The sequence below is a fragment of the Hordeum vulgare genome, chromosome 5H (genome assembly GCF_904849725.1).
Source record: "Hordeum vulgare subsp. vulgare chromosome 5H, MorexV3_pseudomolecules_assembly, whole genome shotgun sequence".
NCBI lineage: Eukaryota > Viridiplantae > Streptophyta > Magnoliopsida > Poales > Poaceae > Hordeum > Hordeum vulgare.
This window is the reverse complement of record NC_058522.1, coordinates 495,097,458-495,118,152: the sequence shown is the minus strand read 5'-3', so window position 1 is coordinate 495,118,152 and position 20,695 is coordinate 495,097,458. Positions and strand designations below refer to the sequence as shown.

The 20,695-nt window shown below is 47.3% G+C and overlaps 3 protein-coding genes and 1 pseudogene across 3 annotated transcripts; 3 read left to right on the top strand and 1 right to left on the bottom strand.

The window, feature by feature from the left end:
- The first annotated feature begins 2,897 nt into the window (after window positions 1-2,897).
- LOC123396669 (dehydration-responsive element-binding protein 1B-like) lies at window positions 2,898-3,967 on the top strand. Its single transcript, XM_045091538.1, has one exon. It carries the CDS (start codon window positions 3,038-3,040, stop codon window positions 3,701-3,703), a length of 666 nt encoding a protein of 221 aa, XP_044947473.1. The 5' UTR covers window positions 2,898-3,037; the 3' UTR covers window positions 3,704-3,967.
- A 306-nt stretch (window positions 3,968-4,273) lies between these two features.
- Window positions 4,274-5,263, top strand: LOC123397020. The gene is made up of 2 exons (XM_045091739.1): window positions 4,274-4,287; window positions 4,534-5,263. Exons 1-2 carry the CDS (start codon window positions 4,274-4,276, stop codon window positions 5,261-5,263), a joined length of 744 nt encoding a protein of 247 aa, XP_044947674.1.
- A 3,670-nt stretch (window positions 5,264-8,933) lies between these two features.
- Window positions 8,934-12,628, top strand: LOC123397019 (annotated as a pseudogene).
- Window positions 12,629-18,011: 5,383 nt separating this feature from the next.
- Window positions 18,012-19,116, bottom strand: LOC123396665 (dehydration-responsive element-binding protein 1B-like). Its single transcript, XM_045091535.1, has 2 exons — window positions 18,165-19,116; window positions 18,012-18,132 (listed from the first exon to the last, which is right to left on the bottom strand). The coding sequence occupies exon 1, from the start codon at window positions 18,886-18,888 to the stop codon at window positions 18,211-18,213; it is 678 nt and encodes a 225-aa protein (XP_044947470.1). The 5' UTR covers window positions 18,889-19,116; the 3' UTR covers window positions 18,012-18,132; window positions 18,165-18,210.
- Between the last annotated feature and the right edge of the window lie 1,579 nt (window positions 19,117-20,695).

Genomic DNA, 20,695 nt, shown 5'->3' with positions numbered 1-20,695 from the left:
CATCCTATGGGACAAGAACTACATCAAGCTTCCAGGCTCGGCCCCAAGGACAACACCGCCTCCGAGTCGTCGCAGGTCACCTACACCTCCATCACCTCCAAGCCCTCCACATGACGACGGCCAGCACAACACGAGTCCATCTCGATCACCGCCGCCGGACTTGGGTCGTCCATCTCCGCCGCCGCCCGCTCCGGATACTAAGTGGAAGCGTGCCAGCAAGAACGCTCTGTCGATGATTTCTAAGTGACGGAGCTCCCCAAAGCGCAAACTATCGCCCCTCCCAAAGGTACCTCATGCTAATCTTCCTATCAGACCTTATGATCGTACCGCCGAGGAAAACGCCAGGATAGCAAAGGAACATCATGATGCGCGGATGAAAAAGAAGGAACCCGAGCCCCGCCCGGAATACACCGAGAAGCAAATAGCATTTGCAAAATACTTCACGAACCTTCCATCACAGTATGACTTACACCATAAGCCTGATGACTATACACGCACATTGCAGAAGGAAGTGAAAAAGAGCAGATCACGTGCAAGTGCAAGTGGGAGCAAATCTAGTTCAACTAGAAGCAAAAAAAGATCAGACGTTCCTCAACTTGGACAACAGGCCAAACAGTCGATCCCACCCCTCAGGGTGTTACCCGAGAATGTCCCCCCTCTGGTGCAGGGGCAAGATTTGGAATTAGCAAAGAAGTGGGCGGATGAATGGGGTATCCCGGTTGAAGACGTTCTGGCTTCCCAAGACGACAGGTTACCCAAGGCTGTGGTAGCCCCTAAGCCATAGTTTGTCATGGGAGCGCCTTTGGTCAGCAAAGATGATCTCCCAACAAATATGCGTTACTTGCATACATGGTACTTAAGTGAATCAAAGAATGGGAGAACGATGATCGTGGTGAGTGTCCCACGGGAGTACTACGGCCGCCCCGAAGAAATCCATATCGACTTTGATGAACTCTTCCAGATGTACAATGCCGACGCCCTCGACAAATCGCTTATGAGTTGCTATTGTCTGTAAGTTTTTCAATTCGTTGTCTACATATAACTTGTTTAGTTATTTCAATTCATTGTCTACATATAACTTGTACTCTATTATGCAGAATGAAGATTCTGGATTGTAAAAATAGGAACATCCTAAATATTGGGTTTATTGACCCAGATAAAATACATATAGCGACACTAACTGATAAACCCAAGGAGACGGAGGAAAACCTTCTAAGGTTTCTAACAGATCAAAATTTCTGTGACCACATACTGTTTCCATACAACTTCAGGTGAGGGTCTTTACTCTGTTGTGTCCATTCACTTATAAGTGTAATTGATAAGTTATTGACACACACACACATATATATATATATACATGTGCAGCTTCCATTGGATTCTGTTGGACATTCAAATTGATAAGGGAAGAGTTGATGCCTTCGACCCATTATCGAGACCCTTGGAACAGTTCCAAAGCCTGCGGGACATGCTCCAAGGGTAATTTCAATCATTCTTGCGCTCTATCGGTCTCTTTCGATGATTTTCTGATATATCAATTAATGAAAAACTTAGCAAATCATTTTCCTTGTCGGGCAGGGTTTTGAAGCGGTTCAAGTGCGTGACTCCCGGTATCGAGCCTGAGAAGCTGACCTTTAGAGCGGCTCAGGTAAGTAGTAGTATGATATACTTCTATTTTCAATACATTTATGATGCTAGATTATTATTTTGATTATATATATTCTATTCTCGTAAAGTGCGACCAGCAGCCACGGGGGACGCATCTATGCGGATCCTATGTTTGCGAGACCATTCGCATGTTTACCTCTGAGCACAAGGATCATAGATACGACGTAAGCAATGAACATTCACACCTCTATTTTTACCCGTCATTCTTTGTTATCATGATTGATATTCATATTCATCTCCTCTTCTTATATAGTACACGGCCATGAGGGAGAAGTCCCTACCAGAGCAACGCGCGATTGCTGTTGCAGAGGAGCTTGCGACCTTTCTGAGGACGGAAGCTATAGATGACAAAGAACGATTTAGTGTAGCTAGGGGCCATTACTGATGTTGGTCCATGTAATCCAATAGACGGGCTCTAGTCCCGATAATTCAGATCTCTATATAATTGTATATATATGCTCGCTTGTAAGATAAGTTAATCTTATATATATGCATAATTATTTCTATTTAGAATTATATGAAAAACTAATTCCCGAACACCAAACGAGGCATCACGTTAATCTCCCGAACACCTAAACCTTAAAACCCTAAAACCCAAAAATAAACAAAATCTGCAGAAACTCTTTAGTCCCGGTCCGTGTTAAGACCCGGGACTAAAGGGCCTGCCCCTGAGGACGCTCCGAGGCGCCCACATGGAGCACCTTTGGTCCCGGCTTGGAACAGGGCCGGGACTAAAGGTTAGGCCTTTAGTCCGGCCCCTTTAGTCCCGGTTGGTGAACCGGGACTAAAGCCCCTTACGGGCCGGGGCTATAGGCCCTGTCCCCACTAGTGCAAATCTAGCGCGCGGACGTCCGCTTTCTCCCTCGCGCGTGCTAATTTCCCGCCTCCGCTGTAGCGCGATTTTCCATCCCGTGCGTGCTAAGAACGCAGTTTACCGCGCGCATGTGTTTTTTGGCGTCACTTTTGGAGATGCTTTAAGTATTGCATATCTAAGTCCTACTCTATTTGGTCCTAAATATAAGTATTTCTAAAGATTTTATAAAAAAAAACTATGTACAAAGCAAAATGAGTGAATTTACATTTTAAAATATATTTATATACATTTATAATTTTTAGTGGAACCTTTTAAAAAATTTATATTTAAAAACGAAAGGAGTATATAATTAATCTTACGTAAAGATTCGTGTAGGTATTCTTTTTATGTTTAAAATATGCAATAACTATGTCACATATTGTATCCTCCTTCGTCTCGTTCTCATCCATTCCGAGCTCCAGCTCTCCAACTCACTAGCTCTTAACATACTACTGCCTCGCTACACGCCTACACAGCTGCACCAACGCCACAACGCCCTCTCGACGCTAGCTGCGAGCCATGGACACAGTTGCCGCCTGGCCGCAGTTTGAGGAGCAAGACTACATGACGGTGTGGCCGGAGGAGCAGGAGTACCGGACGGTTTGGTCGGAGCCGCCGAAGCGGCGGGCCGGCCGGATCAAGTTGCAGGAGACGCGCCACCCGGTGTACCGCGGCGTGCGACGCCGTGGCAAGGTCGGGCAGTGGGTGTGCGAGCTGCGCGTCCCCGTAAGCCGGGGTTACTCCAGGCTCTGGCTCGGCACCTTCGCCAACCCCGAGATGGCGGCGCGCGCGCACGACTCCGCCGCGCTCGCCCTCTCCGGCCATGATGCGTGCCTCAACTTCGCCGACTCCGCCTGGCGGATGATGCCCGTCCACGCGACTGGGTCGTTCAGGCTCGCCCCCGCGCAAGAGATCAAGGACGCCGTCGCCGTCGCCCTCGAGGTGTTCCAGGGGCAGCACCCAGCCGACGCGTGCACGGCCGAGGAGAGCACGACCCCCATCACCTCAAGCGACCTATCGGGGCTGGACGACGAGCACTGGATCGGCGGCATGGACGCCGGGTCCTACTACGCGAGCTTGGCGCAGGGGATGCTCATGGAGCCGCCGGCCGCCGGAGGGTGGCGGGAGGACGACGGCGAACACGACGACGGCTTCAACACGTCCGCGTCGCTGTGGAGCTACTAGTTCGACTGATCAAGCAGTGTAAATTATTAGAGTTGTAGTATCAGTAGCTAGTACTACTAGCTGTGTTCTTCCACCAGGCGTCAGGCCTGGCAAGCAATCTCAAACCATGAATATGCAAAAAAAACTGTGTTCTTCCAGATATGGGAAGAAGAGAGAGTAAGCGTCGGGGGCTATGTTTTGCCCAAATGCGAAAGCTCCCGGTTTCTACTTCCAGGAAGGCCGACCGTGGGTTCTTTCTTTGTTCAATAAAATAAATAGAGAAATGGGCAGTCTCTTTGTTTTTTAGAAAGAAGGAATGAACAGTTGTAGTGCAATCATTCGCTCCATGGAGACCAACCAAATATCTTGGCAACAGAAACCAAGAAGGTAAGGAAACGACAAATGAAAAGACATCTCGCCTTGGGTGGACAGCGGTGACACAGTTGGACGTTACTCTGTTTTTGGACAGCCCTGAATTTTTTTTTACACCCGCTCAAATGAATTTAGGTAAAGACAACTCCAACGGAGCGATCCAAACGGACATAGATTTTGTTCGTTCTTTATTCGTTTGAGTCGCCTCGCTTAGCGGACATGGAGCGGATACGGTGAACACCCGATGCTTAAACGTAAAAGCGGAAACAGCGGACCCTCGCGCCGCCCCTCCTTGCGCTGTCCGTCCTCCTCCCTCGCGCCGCCCCTCCTCGCGTTGCCCCTCCTCCTCCCGTGTGCCGCCCCTCCTCGCGTCGTTCGTCCTCCTCCCTCGCGCCACCCCTCCTCGCGCCGCCCCTCCTCCTCCCTCGCGTCGCCCCTTCTCGCGCTGCACCTCCTCCTCCCTCGCGCCGCTCCTCGAGAGACAGAGAGAGGCAGAGATCTCACATCTCTCCTCGCCTCGCCTCTCTCTATCGGATCACGCTGGATCTTCCCTCGCCTCGCCTCTCTCTGTCACACCCGCACCGGATTGCGCCAGATCTCCCATGGGCGGGCGGCGGTAGCACCCGTGCCGCCGGACAGCCACCAGAAGGCGGTAGCACCCGCATCCGCAAGACGTTCGAGGACTGCTGGGCCACCAAGTCCATCCTCCTGGGCTACGGCGTGCACATCGACGAGTGCGACCTGTCGCTGCACGACGGGTTCAAGGACGAGCTGCACGCCTCGCTGGGCTGCGACGGCAGGCTGCCCCAGGTGTTCGTGGACGGTGAGCACCTGGGCGGCGCCGAGGACGTCCGCCGCCTGCACGAGGCCGGGGAGCTGTCCGAGGCGCTGGACGCCTGCGAGATGGCGCTACCAACCGTGGGCGGCAAAGGCGCCGCGCTAGAGGCGTGCTCCGGGTGCGGCGGCGTCCGGTTCGTCCCGGGCGCGGCGACGAAGATCCCTTGGCGAGCGCGACGGGCGCAGTCACTGATAAGTGGGACCAGGGGCAGACACGAGCAGACGACAGCGGTGGACGAGAGCGTCCGCCTCATATCCATTTCTTTCCATTTTTGCGTCAGGTTTGGGTCGGGACGGCGGACAAGCGGACAGCAGGCGGACACATGCGTCCGTTTGGGTCATCCCGTTGGGCCAGCTTTTGTGTCCGGATGACCCTAACGGACAAAATGGATCACTGCGTTGGGGTTACTCTAATGGAATATTTGGAGTCCTTCGGCTTCGGTATCAGCTTGCGGAGCTCACGGAGTTGCAGGCTAAGAGAGTGAAGATGGAAAATCGTTGATACGTGGATCCTGTAATTTTATGGAGTTGATGAATAGTCAAACATGCCTTTAATTTTATAAATATTTTAAAAGATTTCATAAGAATCTGAATTTTTTAAGATAAACTTTGACAAATGTTCTAAGAGGTTGTAAAATTTCATCATGAAATTTCATTCGTAAAAGTCATGGCAAAAAAAAATTCAAAACTTTGAAAATGGTACTTTTGAAAGTATTTTGGAGCATTTTTTTCACGGCTTACACAAAGTGATTTCAAGCTGAAATTTTGCAGGCTCTTAACATTTGTCGAAGTTTGCTGTAAAAAATCAGATTTTTTTGAATATTTAAAAAATACTTTTGTTACTTACTGTTCACATGAGCTCTGGTGTAGAAGGACACCTTCCGTAATACTAGTCCTTTGGTATTTTGCATCATATTTGATCGTGTTTTTAGCTAATAAAACACAATTTATATGTAGCAAAGTAATACGATTGAAAACATCATTGAAACGCAAATTCAATAATATTGTTCCATATGACATGCATTATCATTTTACTAGTCAAACATACAGTTAAATTTTGGCCCAAACAATCGGGACTAACAAATCGAGATGGGTGTAATACACTATAAGGTACAGTTTATTTTTCCTCGATTGGTTTTTTGCCATGATGGGAGTGGATTGAGGTTACCTATTGGGACATTGGTCCGGCCTAAAATTTCAACACCATTGGGTCCTTATGGGTCGGCTTCGTATGGAAATTGGGCCAGGGGAATCGGACACCGCCAGCATCTTGTGTAGAGCAGGTCTACTCAAATTTGATCGCCAAGGTTGCAACAATATTTACGGCAGCATATGCATTTGTGAGGGTGTAGTCTTGGGTTTAAAGAATTTTTGAAAGTATGGATCCAAAATTTCCATTGTTCTAAGTTAGAAATATGCTAACGAGTTCATGGTTGAAACCGAAATCAGGTTGTATAAATGTCTTGTTTTTTTTTTGAATAAATATACTCTAGAGACCCTGACATGTTAAAAATTCCTACCACTAAATGATGTTATTTAAAGAGATGTTCTAATGTTACCACTCCCCATCTTGTGCAAATCTAGTATTTAAAATGAACCAGACCATATTACCCAATATGAGGCCAGCCACCACTGTACTGATGGGCGGGCTCCATGTCTCCGAACATATCTGAGGGTCAGTAGCACCAGGTTCAGGCGAGAGCGGGCTGGCTCATTCCCATCCTTGGTTGTTTTACATGCCTATGGAAAACAGTGCTACCAGTAAAAAAACTGTAGAATTTAAACTGAAGATGTGTTGACTTGGATGCCATACACCTATGAAATTCGACTCATTCAATTGAATTGCAAAACCAATTCCTTTTAATTCTGAGTTCTTATATAAAATTATGCCAATTGTAGTATTTATGTTTGGAAGGGACATGCAGATGGAAGTCAGTGCTATATGGAATTTAGCTGTTTAGAGTTTCAACCTCGCGTTCACACATAAAATTTGGTCGGAACCAATTAAATTAGCCCAACATTGTCCACATACAGAGCACCCACTTTCAGTTTATTAGCAGACCAATCCATACAAGTGTGTGCAATGTAGGTTTTCGTAAGCATTTGCCATTTGAAATTTCAACCATGTTTTCAAAATAAAAATAAAAACACATTTGTTTTTTGAACTTTTACGCACAACGTCCATGCTGTGAGGAGCAATTTTGAGCTTATTCACGGATCACTTCATGCAAGTGGGTCTCACGTACCTGTAAAGATTAAAAACTTTGGTGTTTACTTTTTTATTCTCATGTTCACACTATATATATTTTTGCGAACCTACAGTAAAATTTAATCATTCCTGAAAAAAAAAAGATTAGAGCAACTCCAACGGATCGATCCAAACGGACAGTGATTTCGTTTGTTTTTTGTTCGTTTGGATCGGCCGCTGGCCCGACGTCCGCCCTGTTTTACATATGGGTCGGCAGCGCGCCCAACGCGCCAACCCATATGTGCCGGCGTGGCCGGCTGGCCGCCCTATTTTACATGATTTTCATAGTTTGAATCAAATAACATAATTATAGACCGAAAATAGCATAGTTACTACAAGCTGAATAAAAATAAAAATGTCTCACATAGTTCGTACATAGTTTTGCAAACGAATAAAAGAAGATAATTCTATTGGTTGCCAACATGAGCCCACATATGCTCAACCAAAATATTTTGTAATTGCATGTGAGTTTCTCTATCACGCATGTCTTGATGAAATTGGGTGAACTGTTCAAACGTTGTCGCTCCTCCATGCTCAGGCACAACATTCTCATCCTGAAACTGAAACCCTTGATCGTACAGACGTTCCGGGCGCTCGCCTTCTACGATCATATTATGCATGACCACACAAGCAGTCATCACCTCTCATAGTTTCATCACCTCTCATAGTTTCTGTGCGCTCCAGGTATTAGCAGGATGTCGAACGATGCCCCACTGAGATTGCAAAACATCAAAGGCACGCTCGACATCCTTCTTAGCACCCTCTTGCTCTTGGGCAAATCTTTTCCTCTTCTCTCTAACAGGGTTGGGTATTGTCTTGAGAAGAGTGGTCCAATGAGAATAAATACCGTCACCCACGTAGTATCCTTTGTCGTAGTTGTGGTCGTTGACAGTAAAGTTCACCGATGGGTTGTTGCCTTCGGCAAGCCTAGCAAACACCGGCGAGCGCTGAAGCACGTTGATATCATTGTGTGATCCGGCCATTCCAAAGAAAGAGTGCCAGATCCAGAGATCTTCAGACGCAACGGCCTCTAGTATGACAGTGCAAGCCTTGACATGGCCCTTATACTACCCTTGCCAAGCAGAAGGGCAGTTCTTCCACTCCCAGTGCATGCAGTCTATGCTACGAAGCATCCCTGGGAAGCCCCTGCTGGCATTCATCGCCAACAAACGGGTTGTATCTTCAGCAGTCGGCTCTCTCAAGTACTCAGCGCCAAACACAACAATAACAGCTTCCCGGAACTTATACAGGGACTCTAGGCAAGTAGACTCGCTCATACGGACGTACTCGTAATAAGATCACCGGGCACTCCGTATGCAAGCATTCGGATGGCGGTAGTGCATTTCTGATAAGAGGAAAACCCTATCTTGCCAATGGCATCCTCTTTGCACTCCGAAATAGTCATCATAACCGACCACCCCCTCTCTAATACGGTTGAAAAGATGCCTACTCATATGGAAACGGCGGTGGAATTTTTGATGTTTGAACAACGGGTTTGTTGTATCAAAGTAGTCCTTCCAAAGAAGGAAATACCCGCTCTCTCAATTGCGATTCAACGCCGGAAGCTGGCCCGGAATGGAGCCACGGAACAACGGCCGCTGGCTGTTGAGCTGGTGATGGACCAACACGGCAGCAATACGTCATCCTCGTCATTGGACGATGAATCGTCAGAGTCGCAAAGAAAATTCTGAAAAATGAACTCGTCGGCGGAGTCCATTTTGTACCTTGGCAAACTGTCGAACAGCTTTCGGGCGTCGACGAAGGAGACGGCCGGCGAAGGGAGTCGCGGCTCGCATGGACCAGCTAGCTGCCCTCCCGGTGTCCGACGAGCGTGCCAGTGAGGATCTGACCGGGCGACGAGGCGACTCCCCGGCGGGCTGTGTGGTGGGGGGAGTGGGAAGAAGTTGGCTCCCCGGCGGCAAGAGGACGGCGGCGGCGGGCGACGTGGGAGTGGGCGGTGTTGCTGGGCGGATGTGGAGGCGCCGGAAGCTGGCAAAGTCGCCGGAAAAATAGGCGGCAACGTCGGCAACGAAGGAGGCGGGCGAGGGTTGGATGTGGGGAGGCCAATGTGTCTCTGACCAGCTCGCCCGGGGGAAGAGAAGGCGAGCGTGCGCGCATCCGTTGCATGTCCGCGCCGACGCAATTCCGGCTCAAAAATGGGCCAGGAATGAGTCGCCCTCAGACGAACATCGGTCGCGCGTCCGTTTCGGTCGGCGCGTTGGGCCGCTTTTGTGTCCGCGCCGACCCAAACGGACGGCGACGGACGAAATGCGTCACCCCATTGCAACTCCAACGGGCGACCCAAACGGAAAATGATTTCATCCGCTTTTTGTCCGTTTGGGTCGGCCGCCCGGCCGGCGTCCGTCCTGTTTTAGATATGGGTCGACAACGCGTCCAACGCGCCGACCCATATGTGCCGGCATGGCCGGCTGGCCGCCCTATTTTGCATGATTTTCATAGTTTGAATCAAATAACATAATTTGAACCGAAAATAGCATAGTTATTACAAGCTGAATAAAAATAAAAATGTCTCACATAGTTCGCACATAGTTTTACAAACGAATAAAAGATGATAAATCTATTGGTTGCCAACATTAGCCCACATATGCTCAACCAAATCATTTTGCTGTTGAACGTCGTTTCCCAATCACGCATGCCTTGATGAAATTGGATGAACTGTTCAAACGTTGTCGCTCCTCCATGCTCACACACAACATTCTCACCCCTGAAACTGAAACCCTTGATCGTACAGACGTTCTGGGCGCTCGTCTTCTACGATCGTATTATGCATGATCACACAAGCAGTCATCACCTCCCATAGTTTCTGCGTGCTCGAGGTATTAGCAGGATACCGACCGATGCCCCATCAAGATTGCAAAACACCAAAGGCACGCCCGACATCCTTCCTAGCACCCTCTTGCTCTTGGGCAAATCGTTTCCTCTTCTTTCCGACGGGGTTGGATATTGTCTTGACAATAGTGGTCCACTGAGGATAGATACCGTCACGCAGGTAGTATCCTTTGTCGTAGTTGTGGTCGTTGACAGTAAAGTTCATAGGTGGGCTATTGCCTTCGACAAGCCTAGCAAACACCGGCGAAGCGCGTTGATATCATTGTGTGATACGACCATGCCAAAGAAAGAGTGCCAGATCCAGAGATCTTCAGACGCAACGGCCTCTAGTATGACAGTGCAAGCCTTGACATGGCCCTTATACTGCCCTTGCCAAGCAGAAGGGCAGTTCTTCCACTCCCGATGCATGTAGTCTATGCTACCAAGCATCCCTGGGAAGCCCCTGTTGGCATTCATCGCCCACAAACGGGTTTTATCTTGAGCAGTCGGCTCTCTCAAGTACTCAGGGCCAAACACAACAATAACATCCTTGTAGAACTTATACATGGACTCTAGGCAAGTAGACTCGCTCATACGGATGTACTCGTTAATAAGATCACCGGGCACTCTGTATGCAAGCATTCAGATAGCGGCAGTGAATTTCTGATAAGAGGAAAAACCTATCTTGCCAACGGCGTCCTCTTTGCACTCGAAATAGTCATCATAGACGACCACCCCCTCTCTAATACGGTTGAAAAGATTCCTATTCATACGTAAACGGCCGCGGAATTTTTGATGCTTGAACTACGGGTTTGTTGTATCAAAGTAGTCCTTTCATAAAAGGAAATGCCCGCTCTCTCGGTTGCGATTCAACGCCCGAAGGTGGCCCGGAATGAAGCCACGGAACAACGGCCGCTGTCTATTGAGCTGGTGATGGACCAACACGGCAGCCAATACCTCCTCCTCGTCATCGGACGACGAATCGTCGGAGTCGCAAAGGAAATTGTGAAAAAAGAACTTGTCGGTGGAGTCCATTTTGTACCTTGGCAAACGGTCGAACAACTTGCGGGCATCGACAAAGAAGATGGCCGACGAAGGGAGTCGCGACGCGCACGGACCAGCTAGCTGCCCTGCCGGTGTCCGACGAGCGTGCCGAGGATCTGACCGTGCGGCGAGGCGGCTCCCCGGCGGGCTGTGTGGTGGGGGCGCGTGAGTGGGAAGCAGTTGGCTCCCCGGCGGGAAGACGACGGCGGCGGCCGGAGATGTGGGAGTGGGCGGATGTGGAGGCGCCGACAGCTGGCAGAGTCGTCGGAAAAAAATAGGCGGCGGCATCGGCGACCAATGTGCCTCCGACCAGCGGGTCCGGGTAAAGAGAAGGCGAGCATGCGCGCGTCCGTCGCGTGTCCGCGCCGACCCAAATCCAACTCAAAAATGGGTCGGAAATGGGTCACCCGCGGACAAAAACCGGACGCGCGTCCGTTTGGGTCGGCATGTTGGGCCGCCTTTTGTGTCCGCGCCAACCCAAAAGGACGACGACGGGCAAAATGAGTCGCCCCATTCGAGTTGCTATTAGTGATGCAAAAGAAATTATAGCGACACGCCAACGGACACCACTAACGACAACGCTTCGGTACTTATACTCACGAAATGGTCTATTCTAAAAGAGCTTTGCTACACCTACGGGACTATTTTACGAAAACTTAGGCATAATATTATGTGGCTTTGTTTAATTGGATAGCATGTCCCTCACCCTGAAAATCAGGGGGATTAGTTAGGATTAGGAAAGGAAATAACTGTTTTAATTAAGCTTACGTAGAAGTGTTTGTAGATGTAGCTTTTTTGGTTCTAAAAATAGGTGCTATTCGCTCGCGAGCGGCGACTATATCGGGCAGCCTGATCCACTTCACTAGCTAGGGAAACACCACCGCCGACATGGCGGCGCGCGCGCAAGACTCCGGCGTGCTCGCGCTCCTCGACCGTGCTGCCTGCCTCAACTTCGCTGGCTCTGCGTGGCGTATGCTGGCGGTCCTCGTGGCCAGGTCGTCCCACTTCCGCAGCGCGTGGGAGATTAAGGCCTCGTTTGGTTAAGGGGGATTGGGGAGGTTTTGAGAGGGAGGGATTTCAGGGGATTGGGTGAATCCCTTTGTTCCACCCAACCCTCTCGAATCTCCGGGGTTTTGCTTCCACTAGTCTCCCGAGGAGGGTTTTGAAACACATGGATAGAAAGGGATTGAAGGGGAACGGAGGGGATTGGGCTGAGCAAACCCCTCCTACCAAATGGGCGCCCGAGGATCTGTGGGGTTTCTGAGCCCCCCGGGGTTTTTCCTCTTAAAACCTCCCCAATCCCTCTTAACCAAACAAGGCCTAAGAAGGCCGTAGCCGTCGTCGTTGAGGAGTTCCAGCGGGAGCGCCCCGTCGCGTCCACGGCTGATGGAGAGGATGACGTCGTCCAGGGATGGCCGAGCGAGCTGTCCACGTCCAGCGACTTGTTGGACGAGCACTGGTTCGGCGGCATGGACGCTGGGTCGTACACTCGTACTAGGCGAGCTTGGCGCAGGGGATGCTCGTGGCGCCGCCGGCCGGCAAAGCATGGAGCGAGGATGGCGGCGAATGCACCCGTGTCAGCACGCCGCTTTGGAACTACTTATCCGACTAATTAAGCCATGTACAGTTTTAGAAACTACTACTACTTCCTCCGTCATGGTTTAGAAGGCACAGTTAAACTTGCGTGCATTTTCAAAATAGACAAGGTTTAAGACGCGAAAGCAATTACTCCTATTAATTAGTCCTAGTACTACTCATGCATGCGCCCTCCTAATTTGATGCTGACACATTAGTACTACTATTTTTTCAGTTGATTAGGCGCATTACCATTTACACATGCTACATCTCACAACCAATCGTCGACTACCTTGGTCCCAGAGTTTTTCAAGCGTGCCTTCTAAACCATGACGATGAGAGTACTAATGGTGTTGTTCTTCCAAATATAGGAATATACAGAGCCCATTTGGGACTGCTTTATTTCAAAAAATTCCGCTCTACAAAACGTAAGTTGAACGGGATGGCTTTACGATATACCGTTCCATAAAAAAACAAGTATCTGGGGTTCAACTCCTTGTTTTTTGTGAATCTCTTTAGGAAATGCTTCATAAAATTATAAAAGCTGGAGTTGAAAAAAATTACTACCGCTACCATCAGTAAATGGATACCCCTTCGTTTCTTACCTCTCATCCAATCAAATAGATTATTTTCATTAAAACTTTCATTCGTGAAGCTGGGACTAAATGGTTGCAACTCCTATGTGAAACTGCTATAAAGTGAATTTGATGAAGCAAAATTGATTTTGATGAAGCAGAGTGGTCTCATCAACACAGGCCCACGGAGTAAGCATTAGGAGAAATTTTGTCCCGTATTTGAAAACTTCCGATTTCTATTTCCAGGGAAGAAGGGCTGAATTTGTCTATAAAGACCAAAGAAAAATGAGCATATCAGGTAGTCCAGCCTCTACAGGTGCACTGAATCTCCGTGGACCCGAATAAAAATATCTTATGACAACTGGCAGAAGAAAGCGGCAAATGAAAAGGACGTCATTGTTGGATGATACAACTTGACAATAATGATTTTTTGGACAGCTTGCAGTAAAATATTCCAAAGCATACTATTCGTTATGTGTGTGTTTGAAATATCTCGCAGAAGATCAGGGCTAACCGGACGGTAACTTATTACCGGATTGCTGAAACTCACTATATAACGAATTCTAAGTAGATGTTATATTCGTGGGACCGAATTGCCTTTTTATTTATTTTTTATATCGTGTCTTTTGGCTAAGACTAGTTAAGTCTCTTGAATGACTTTGGGACTAGCTGACTAAAGTTGTTCGGACTGAAGCAGGAAATTTTTATTTCAAAAGCAGTTGAGAACATTGAAATGCATTGAAATTGTTGTGAAGTTGTTGAAAATATGCCCTAGAGGCAATAATAAAATGGTTATTATTATATTTTTTAATTCATGATAATTGTCTATTATTCATGCTATAATTGTATTAACCAGAAACTGTAATACATGTGTGAATATATAGATCATAATTTGTTCCTAGTAAGCCTCTAGTTGGCTAGCGTTGATCAATAGAAAATCATGATTTCCTGATCATGGACATCGAATGCCAATGATACCAAGATCACATCATTAGGAGAATGGTGTGATGGACAAGACCCAATCCTAAGCATAACACTAAATCGTATTGTTCGTCTGCTAAAGCTTTTCTAATGTCAAATATCATTTCCTTAGACCATGAGATTGTGCAACTCCCGGATACCGTAGGAGTGCTTTGGGTGTATCAAACGTCACAACGTAACTGGGTGATTATAAAGGTGCACTACATGTATCTCCGAAAGTGTGTGTTGGGTTGGTACGAATCGAGACTGAGATTTGTCACTTCATGTGATGGAGAGGTATCTCTGGGCCCACTCGGTAATGCATCATCATACTGAGCTCAATATGACTAAGGAGTTAACAATGAGATGATGTATTACGGAACGAGTAAAGAGACTTGCCGGTAACGAGATTACACAAGGTATAGGGATACCGACGATCGAATCTCGAGCAAGTATCATACCGGTAGACAAAGGGAATTGTATACGAGATTGATTGAATCTCCGACATCGTGGTTCATCCAATGAGGTCATCGTGGAACATGTGGGAACCAACATGGATATCGAGACCCCACTGTTGATTATTGACCGGAGAGGTGTGTCGGTCATGTTTGCATGGTTCCCGAACCCATAGGGTCTACACACTTAAGGTTCGATGACGCTAGGGTTATTATGGGAATAATATACGTGGTTATCGAAGGTTTTTTGGATTCCCGCATGAGATCCCGGACGTCACGAGGAGTTCCGAAATGGTCCGGAGGTAAAGATTCATATATAGGAAGTGGAGTTTTGATCGCCGGAAGTGTTTCGAGATTCGTCGGTAATGTACCGGGACCATCGGAAGGGTTCCGATGGTCCACCGGGAGGGGCCACCAGCCCCAAAAGGCTACATGGGCCAAAAGTAGATGGGAACCAGCCCCTAGGTGGGCTGGTGCGCCACCCACCTAAGGCCCAAGGCGCACAATGGGTAAGGGGCCAACCCTATAGCGTGGAGGGGCTTGCCTTGGGTGGCAAGCCACCTCCTCCTCCTCCTTGGCCGCCGCACCTCCTAGGGTTTCCTAGGGGTGGCCGGCCCTCCTCCTCCTTCCCCCTTTATATATGAGGTTTTAGGGCAGCAAAGCGACGACCTCTTCCACCTCAAGGTGTAGCCCTACTCCTCCTCCTCGTCCTCCGTAGAGCTTGGTGAATCCATGCCGGAGTGCCATGCAGCTCCACTGTCACCACGCCGTCGTGATGCCGGAGCTCTCCCTCAACCTCTCCTCCCTCCTTGCTGGATCAAGGCGTTCGAGACGTCACCAGGCTGCACGTGTCTTGAACGAGGAGGCACCAGTGTTCGGTGCTTAGATCGGAATCCACCACGATCTGAATCGCTACGAGTACGACTTCATCAACCGCATTCTATCAACGCTTTCGCGTAGCGATCTTTAAAGGTATGAAGATGCTCTACCCCATTACTCGTTGCTGGTTTCTCCTAGATAGATCCTTACGTGACGTAAGATTTTTTTTTAAATTACTACGTTCCCCAACAGTGGCATCCGAGCCATGTTCTATGCGTAGATTCTATGCACGAGTAGAACACAAAAGTTTTAGGAGATGATTTTGTCAATTGCTTGTCGTTACTAGGCTTATCTTTTTTTCGGCGGTATTGTGAGCTGAAGCGGTCCGGACCGACATTAGACGTACGCTTAGTGAGACTGGTTCCACCGTCTGACATGCACTTGGTGCATAAGGTGGCTAGCGGGTGTCTGTCTCTCCCACTTTAGTCGAATTGGATTGGATGAAAAGGTCAATTATGAAGGGTAAATAGCATTGGCATATCAACGTTCTGGCTGTCACGTAGGTAAGAAGCGTTCTTGCTAGAAACTCAAATCAGCCACGTAAAACTTGCAACAACAATTAGAGAACGACTAACTTGTTTTTGCAGGGTATGCTATGTGATGTGATATGGCCAAAAGGATGTGATGTATGAGATTGATCATGTTCTTGTAATAGGATGCATGATTTGCATGTCGATAAGTATGACAACTGGTAGGAGCCATAGGAGTTATCTTAATTTATTGTATGAGACGCAACGCCATGTGGTTACTTTACTTTATTGCTAACGGTTAGCTATAGTAGTAGAAGTAATAGTTGGCGAGACGACTTCACGGAGACAGAATGATGGAGATCATGGTATCATGTCGGTGACAATGATGATCATGCGATGCCCCGAAGATGGAGATCAAAGGAGCAAGATGATAATGGTCACGATCTGATTCCACTACGATCTGAATCGCTACGAGTACGACTCCATCAACCGCGTTCTAGTAATGCTTCCGCTTAGCGATATTCAAAGGTATGAAGATGCTCTACCCTTTGCTCGTTGCTGGTTTCTCCTAGATAGATCCTTGTGTGACGTAGGAATTTTTTTGAAATTACTACGTTCCTCAACAGAAGTATTTATCCTTCGTGGGTGATCTTCATATAGATGATCTCTGTCTAAAGGGTGAGAAAAGATCTCATTTTGCCGACGACAAAAATAAGCAAGAAAGAATGTCAAGACGACATTTAGAGTGATCCAAGCCTATTTCGGAGTTGTTTGCGGACCTGCAAAAATATGAGATCTGAGACATTGTGGGAGATGATTACAACTTGTCTAACATGCACAATATGAATATGGAGGAGATGAGGGTGACGGAGTAAGCCATTGTCTGAAATTTGAGCAAATGGACGATCCTAGCAAATTTCGCAAGTAGAATCTGGCTACGCCTGAAGAAGATATCAAAATGCATTAATAGATTCATCATTGAACAAATTTTGTTTACCTTAAAAATGATCTGGAAGAACTAAACAATATGTCTGAATAAGTTTAATTCTAATTTAAACATTATTTTTTGCAAAATTACGTGTTCAGGCAGCTATTGCATTGAAATAATGCACAACATGATTTTGGACGAAGGATGATAATTGTCTTACTTATTTTGAGTGTTTGGCATACATCATTACAAAAATATGGATAAAGTTTTGATGTATAGAATTGGATAAGTGGCGCCACTAACGTTGTCCACACACATGTCAGATGTTAGAGTGTCCGTTTTGATAGAAAACGTTCGAGATGCCCTTAGTTTTTTTTGAGGAAAAATTATCGATCTTTTTAATTTTAATCATGACAGTACAACGAACACCAGAAATAATAAAAATTACATTTAGATCCATAGACTACCTAACAACCACTACATTCATTGAGACGAGCCGAAGACGTGCCGCCGTCATCGCCGCTTCCTTGCGAGAGCCAAACAAAACTTGTTATAATAGATAGTTAAGAAGTAGTCGTGCTAAAGCCCATAGAACCGACGCAGCAGAACAGAAATGCCGCGATGAATAGGTTCTTACTAGAAGAATTTTAGTAATCGTTACAGTTGTGATCACCACACATCGACAGAACAGCAGGTACATATTGTGGAATCCATTTGCAAGCCCGCCAAATCCGTGATTTTCATAATCCCGAAAGAAAAAACATCATTTTCAAGCAACAGTGACGGTTTTTGGTGTGTCTGCTTTTCTTCTTCTGATAAAATATTTGATTGAGATTCAAGGACGCACCATCGACAATCGAATTCAGTACCAATAATTGACAAATGGCAATGGTATAATCAATCGAGGGTCCATATATCTAACAAAAGATTAACAATAATCCTAAACAGGTGGACCTGTTTTGGGCCCTTCCCTCCCCCAATCTTCTAATAATGGTCTAGGATTAGTTAGACCGTTAAACCCAGAAGCAATCCCCGTAGATCTAGCATAACACGAGCTTTGCTACGCTTACGAAACTATTCTACAAAAACTTACGCATAAGATTACATGGCTTTGTTTAATTGAATAGCATGCCCCTCATTTTAAAAATCAGGGAGGGATTAGTTAGGATTAGGGAAGGAAATAACTGTTTTAAGTGAGCTTACGATAGAAGTGTTTGTAGGTGTAGCATTTTTGAGCATAACACAAACTCAAAGTTTAACTTAGCACAATTGAATCGGATGAGATCCTCCTTTTCTAAAAAAAAAAAAAGAGGAACACAACACAACTATGTAAACAACTTTACACTGCGTGCTAAATTAGCAGTCGAACAAATAGCTCCATAGTGGTATTGGTGTCTCGACGCCGCTGTGCTCGCGGTTCTCTGGCCTCGCTCTTTCGTCCGGCGGCGCCACGAGCATCCCCTGCGCCAAGCTCGCGTAGTACGACCCGGCGTCCATGCCGCCAAACCACTGCTCCTCGTCGAGCTCCAACAGGTCGCCGGACGAGATGTAAAACAGAGCGGCGCTCGGGCTGGCGGGCGCCTCCGGCGATGGACACGCTACTGGAAGAATAATCTGCTGCTGCTGGAACGCGACGACGGCTACGGCGACGGCAAGCTTGATCTCCCGCGTGCTGCTGAAGCCAAACGACCCGGTGGTCGCGAGCACTGGCCGCATCCGCCACGCGGAGTCGGCGAAGTTGAGGCAGGCGGCGCGGCCGGAGAGCGCGAGCACCGCGGCGTCGTGGGCACGCGCGGCCATCTCGGGGTTGGTGAAGGTCCCGAGCCAGAGCCTGGAGCCCTTGATCCCGGGCACGCGCACCTCGCACACCCACTGCCCGACCCGGCCCCGGCGCCGCACGCCGCGGTACAGCGGGTGGCGCGTCTCGTGGAACTTGGTCCGCCCCGCGGGCCGCTTCGGCGGCTCCGACGACACCGTCCTGTGCCCCTGCTGCTTCTGCTGGCCGGACGGGGAGGCGATGTCGGCGACGTCCATTTCTAGAGCTAGCTAGTGTTAGTGGAGACGCTTGACTGGAGTGCGTGGTTGAGTAAGTTGCTGTGTGTGGAGAAGCGCCGGAGGACTTAGCGGTGGTGTTGTTTAACTGAGAAGAAGGGGCTGCGGCGGGGCAAAGCATATATAGCGCGAGAGCGCGGCGACTACCCGGGTGTGTATTTTAGGGGGCTTCCATTCTATTTTTGGGCAAACATCACTGCGCCTTCCGAAGCACAGTGAGCACTGGCCACTGAAATATCTCACTCATTCTTGGCGTGTTGGCAGCTTGGTTGCCACAAGAAGAGGAAGAAATATCGTGGGGGCGTCATGCCCACTTGGCCATAGGATTCAGGAAGGAGGCCCAGAGAGAGACCTGTGGGCCATAGGATTCAGAAAGGAGGCCCAGAGAGCGACCTGTTTCATCACACTCAGCGGCGTCCACTGGGTGAGCGACCCCCTCGCGTAGCTACAAGGATTTTGACATGAGATCGGCAGCTTTACCTCGAGCAGACCACAGATGTATCGCCCAGTCAAGTAGTGTTTCTTTACCTAAGTAATAGACTAAAAAGTCTCTTTTAGTCCATGAGTAAAGAAACAGGAGAAACTTTTCCTTAATGAACTAGAAAAACACTTTATTAAAAGGACTTTTTTCTTTAGTCCTTGGGACTAAAAAAAAGTCTAGTCTTTTGAAAAGAAACACCACCTCAGTGTTGTGTCTATGCTTGCCTCTTATGGTCACGAAAAGGACACGCCAACCGCCAGCACTATTGGCCGGAAGAAACTGAAAGCATGTACCATATCATCAAATACAATAGAGTTTAGTCAGTTGGTTATAAAAAATAAAGTATTGTATTTTTGTTTAGTTGTAGGAAAGAGAAAAGAAGAGAAGGTAAGCGGACTCTTAGTTATTAGTCAGCTCTAGCACATGCTTCTAGACACTTTATGAAAATAAAATGTGGGTCATATAATAACAAAGTAGTACACTCTTCTAAGAGCAAGTACAATAAAGTACAGCCAGCAGGCTGTAAGAATTAAAATATTATATTTTGCTGAGTTGGATGTGAGAGAAGAGGAGAGAGAAGGGAAGCGGGCTCTTCGTGAAGAGCCAGCTCTAGCACGTGCTCCTAGGTGCTTTGTGAGAATGAAAGATGGGTCATATATGATAAAAGTAGTACTCTTTTATAGCTAACTATTGTACAAGCTAGCTATAAGTTGGGCTATAAGATTGCTTATAGCCAGCAGTTGGCTATACTATTAACCGTGCTAGAGCTGGCTCTTCACGAAGAGTCCGCTTCCCTTCTCTCTCCTCTTATCTCTCATCTAACTAAGCATAAATATAGTATTTTAATCCTTACAGCCTGCTGACTGTACCTTATTGTACTTGCTCTAACCAACTATGGTACATATTAGCTATAAGATGGGCTATAGGTGACATGACAATGACTTATAGCGAGCAGCTGGCTATACTATTAACCATGCTCTTCTATATAGTACTTTCTTTGTCCAAAATCACTTGTCATAGGAATGGATGTCTTTAGATATATAATTTTAATTTTAGATGCATTTTTTTGGTGACAAATAATTCTGGAGGAATGAAGTATTATGCACTCATGATGACATCTTAACAAAAATGTTTGTGTATATGATCACTGATAAAAGAGAGTAAAAAAATTAAACAAGTATATAAGCAAAAAATAATGAGTATAATGTCTTAAGTAGAAAGATAAGGGGTGCTAGCCTAAACGAAGGACACAACACAATTAAACTCACCTAGTCCGGACTTTGGCCTTTTGCCATGAATGTAAGGAGA

Coding starts and splice junctions, on each gene's coding strand:
- LOC123396669 (XM_045091538.1), top strand. CDS start 3,038: ATGGACACAGTTGCCGCCTGGCCGCAGTTTGAGGAGCAAGACTACATG.
- LOC123396665 (XM_045091535.1), bottom strand. CDS start 18,888: ATGGACGTCGCCGACATCGCCTCCCCGTCCGGCCAGCAGAAGCAGCAG.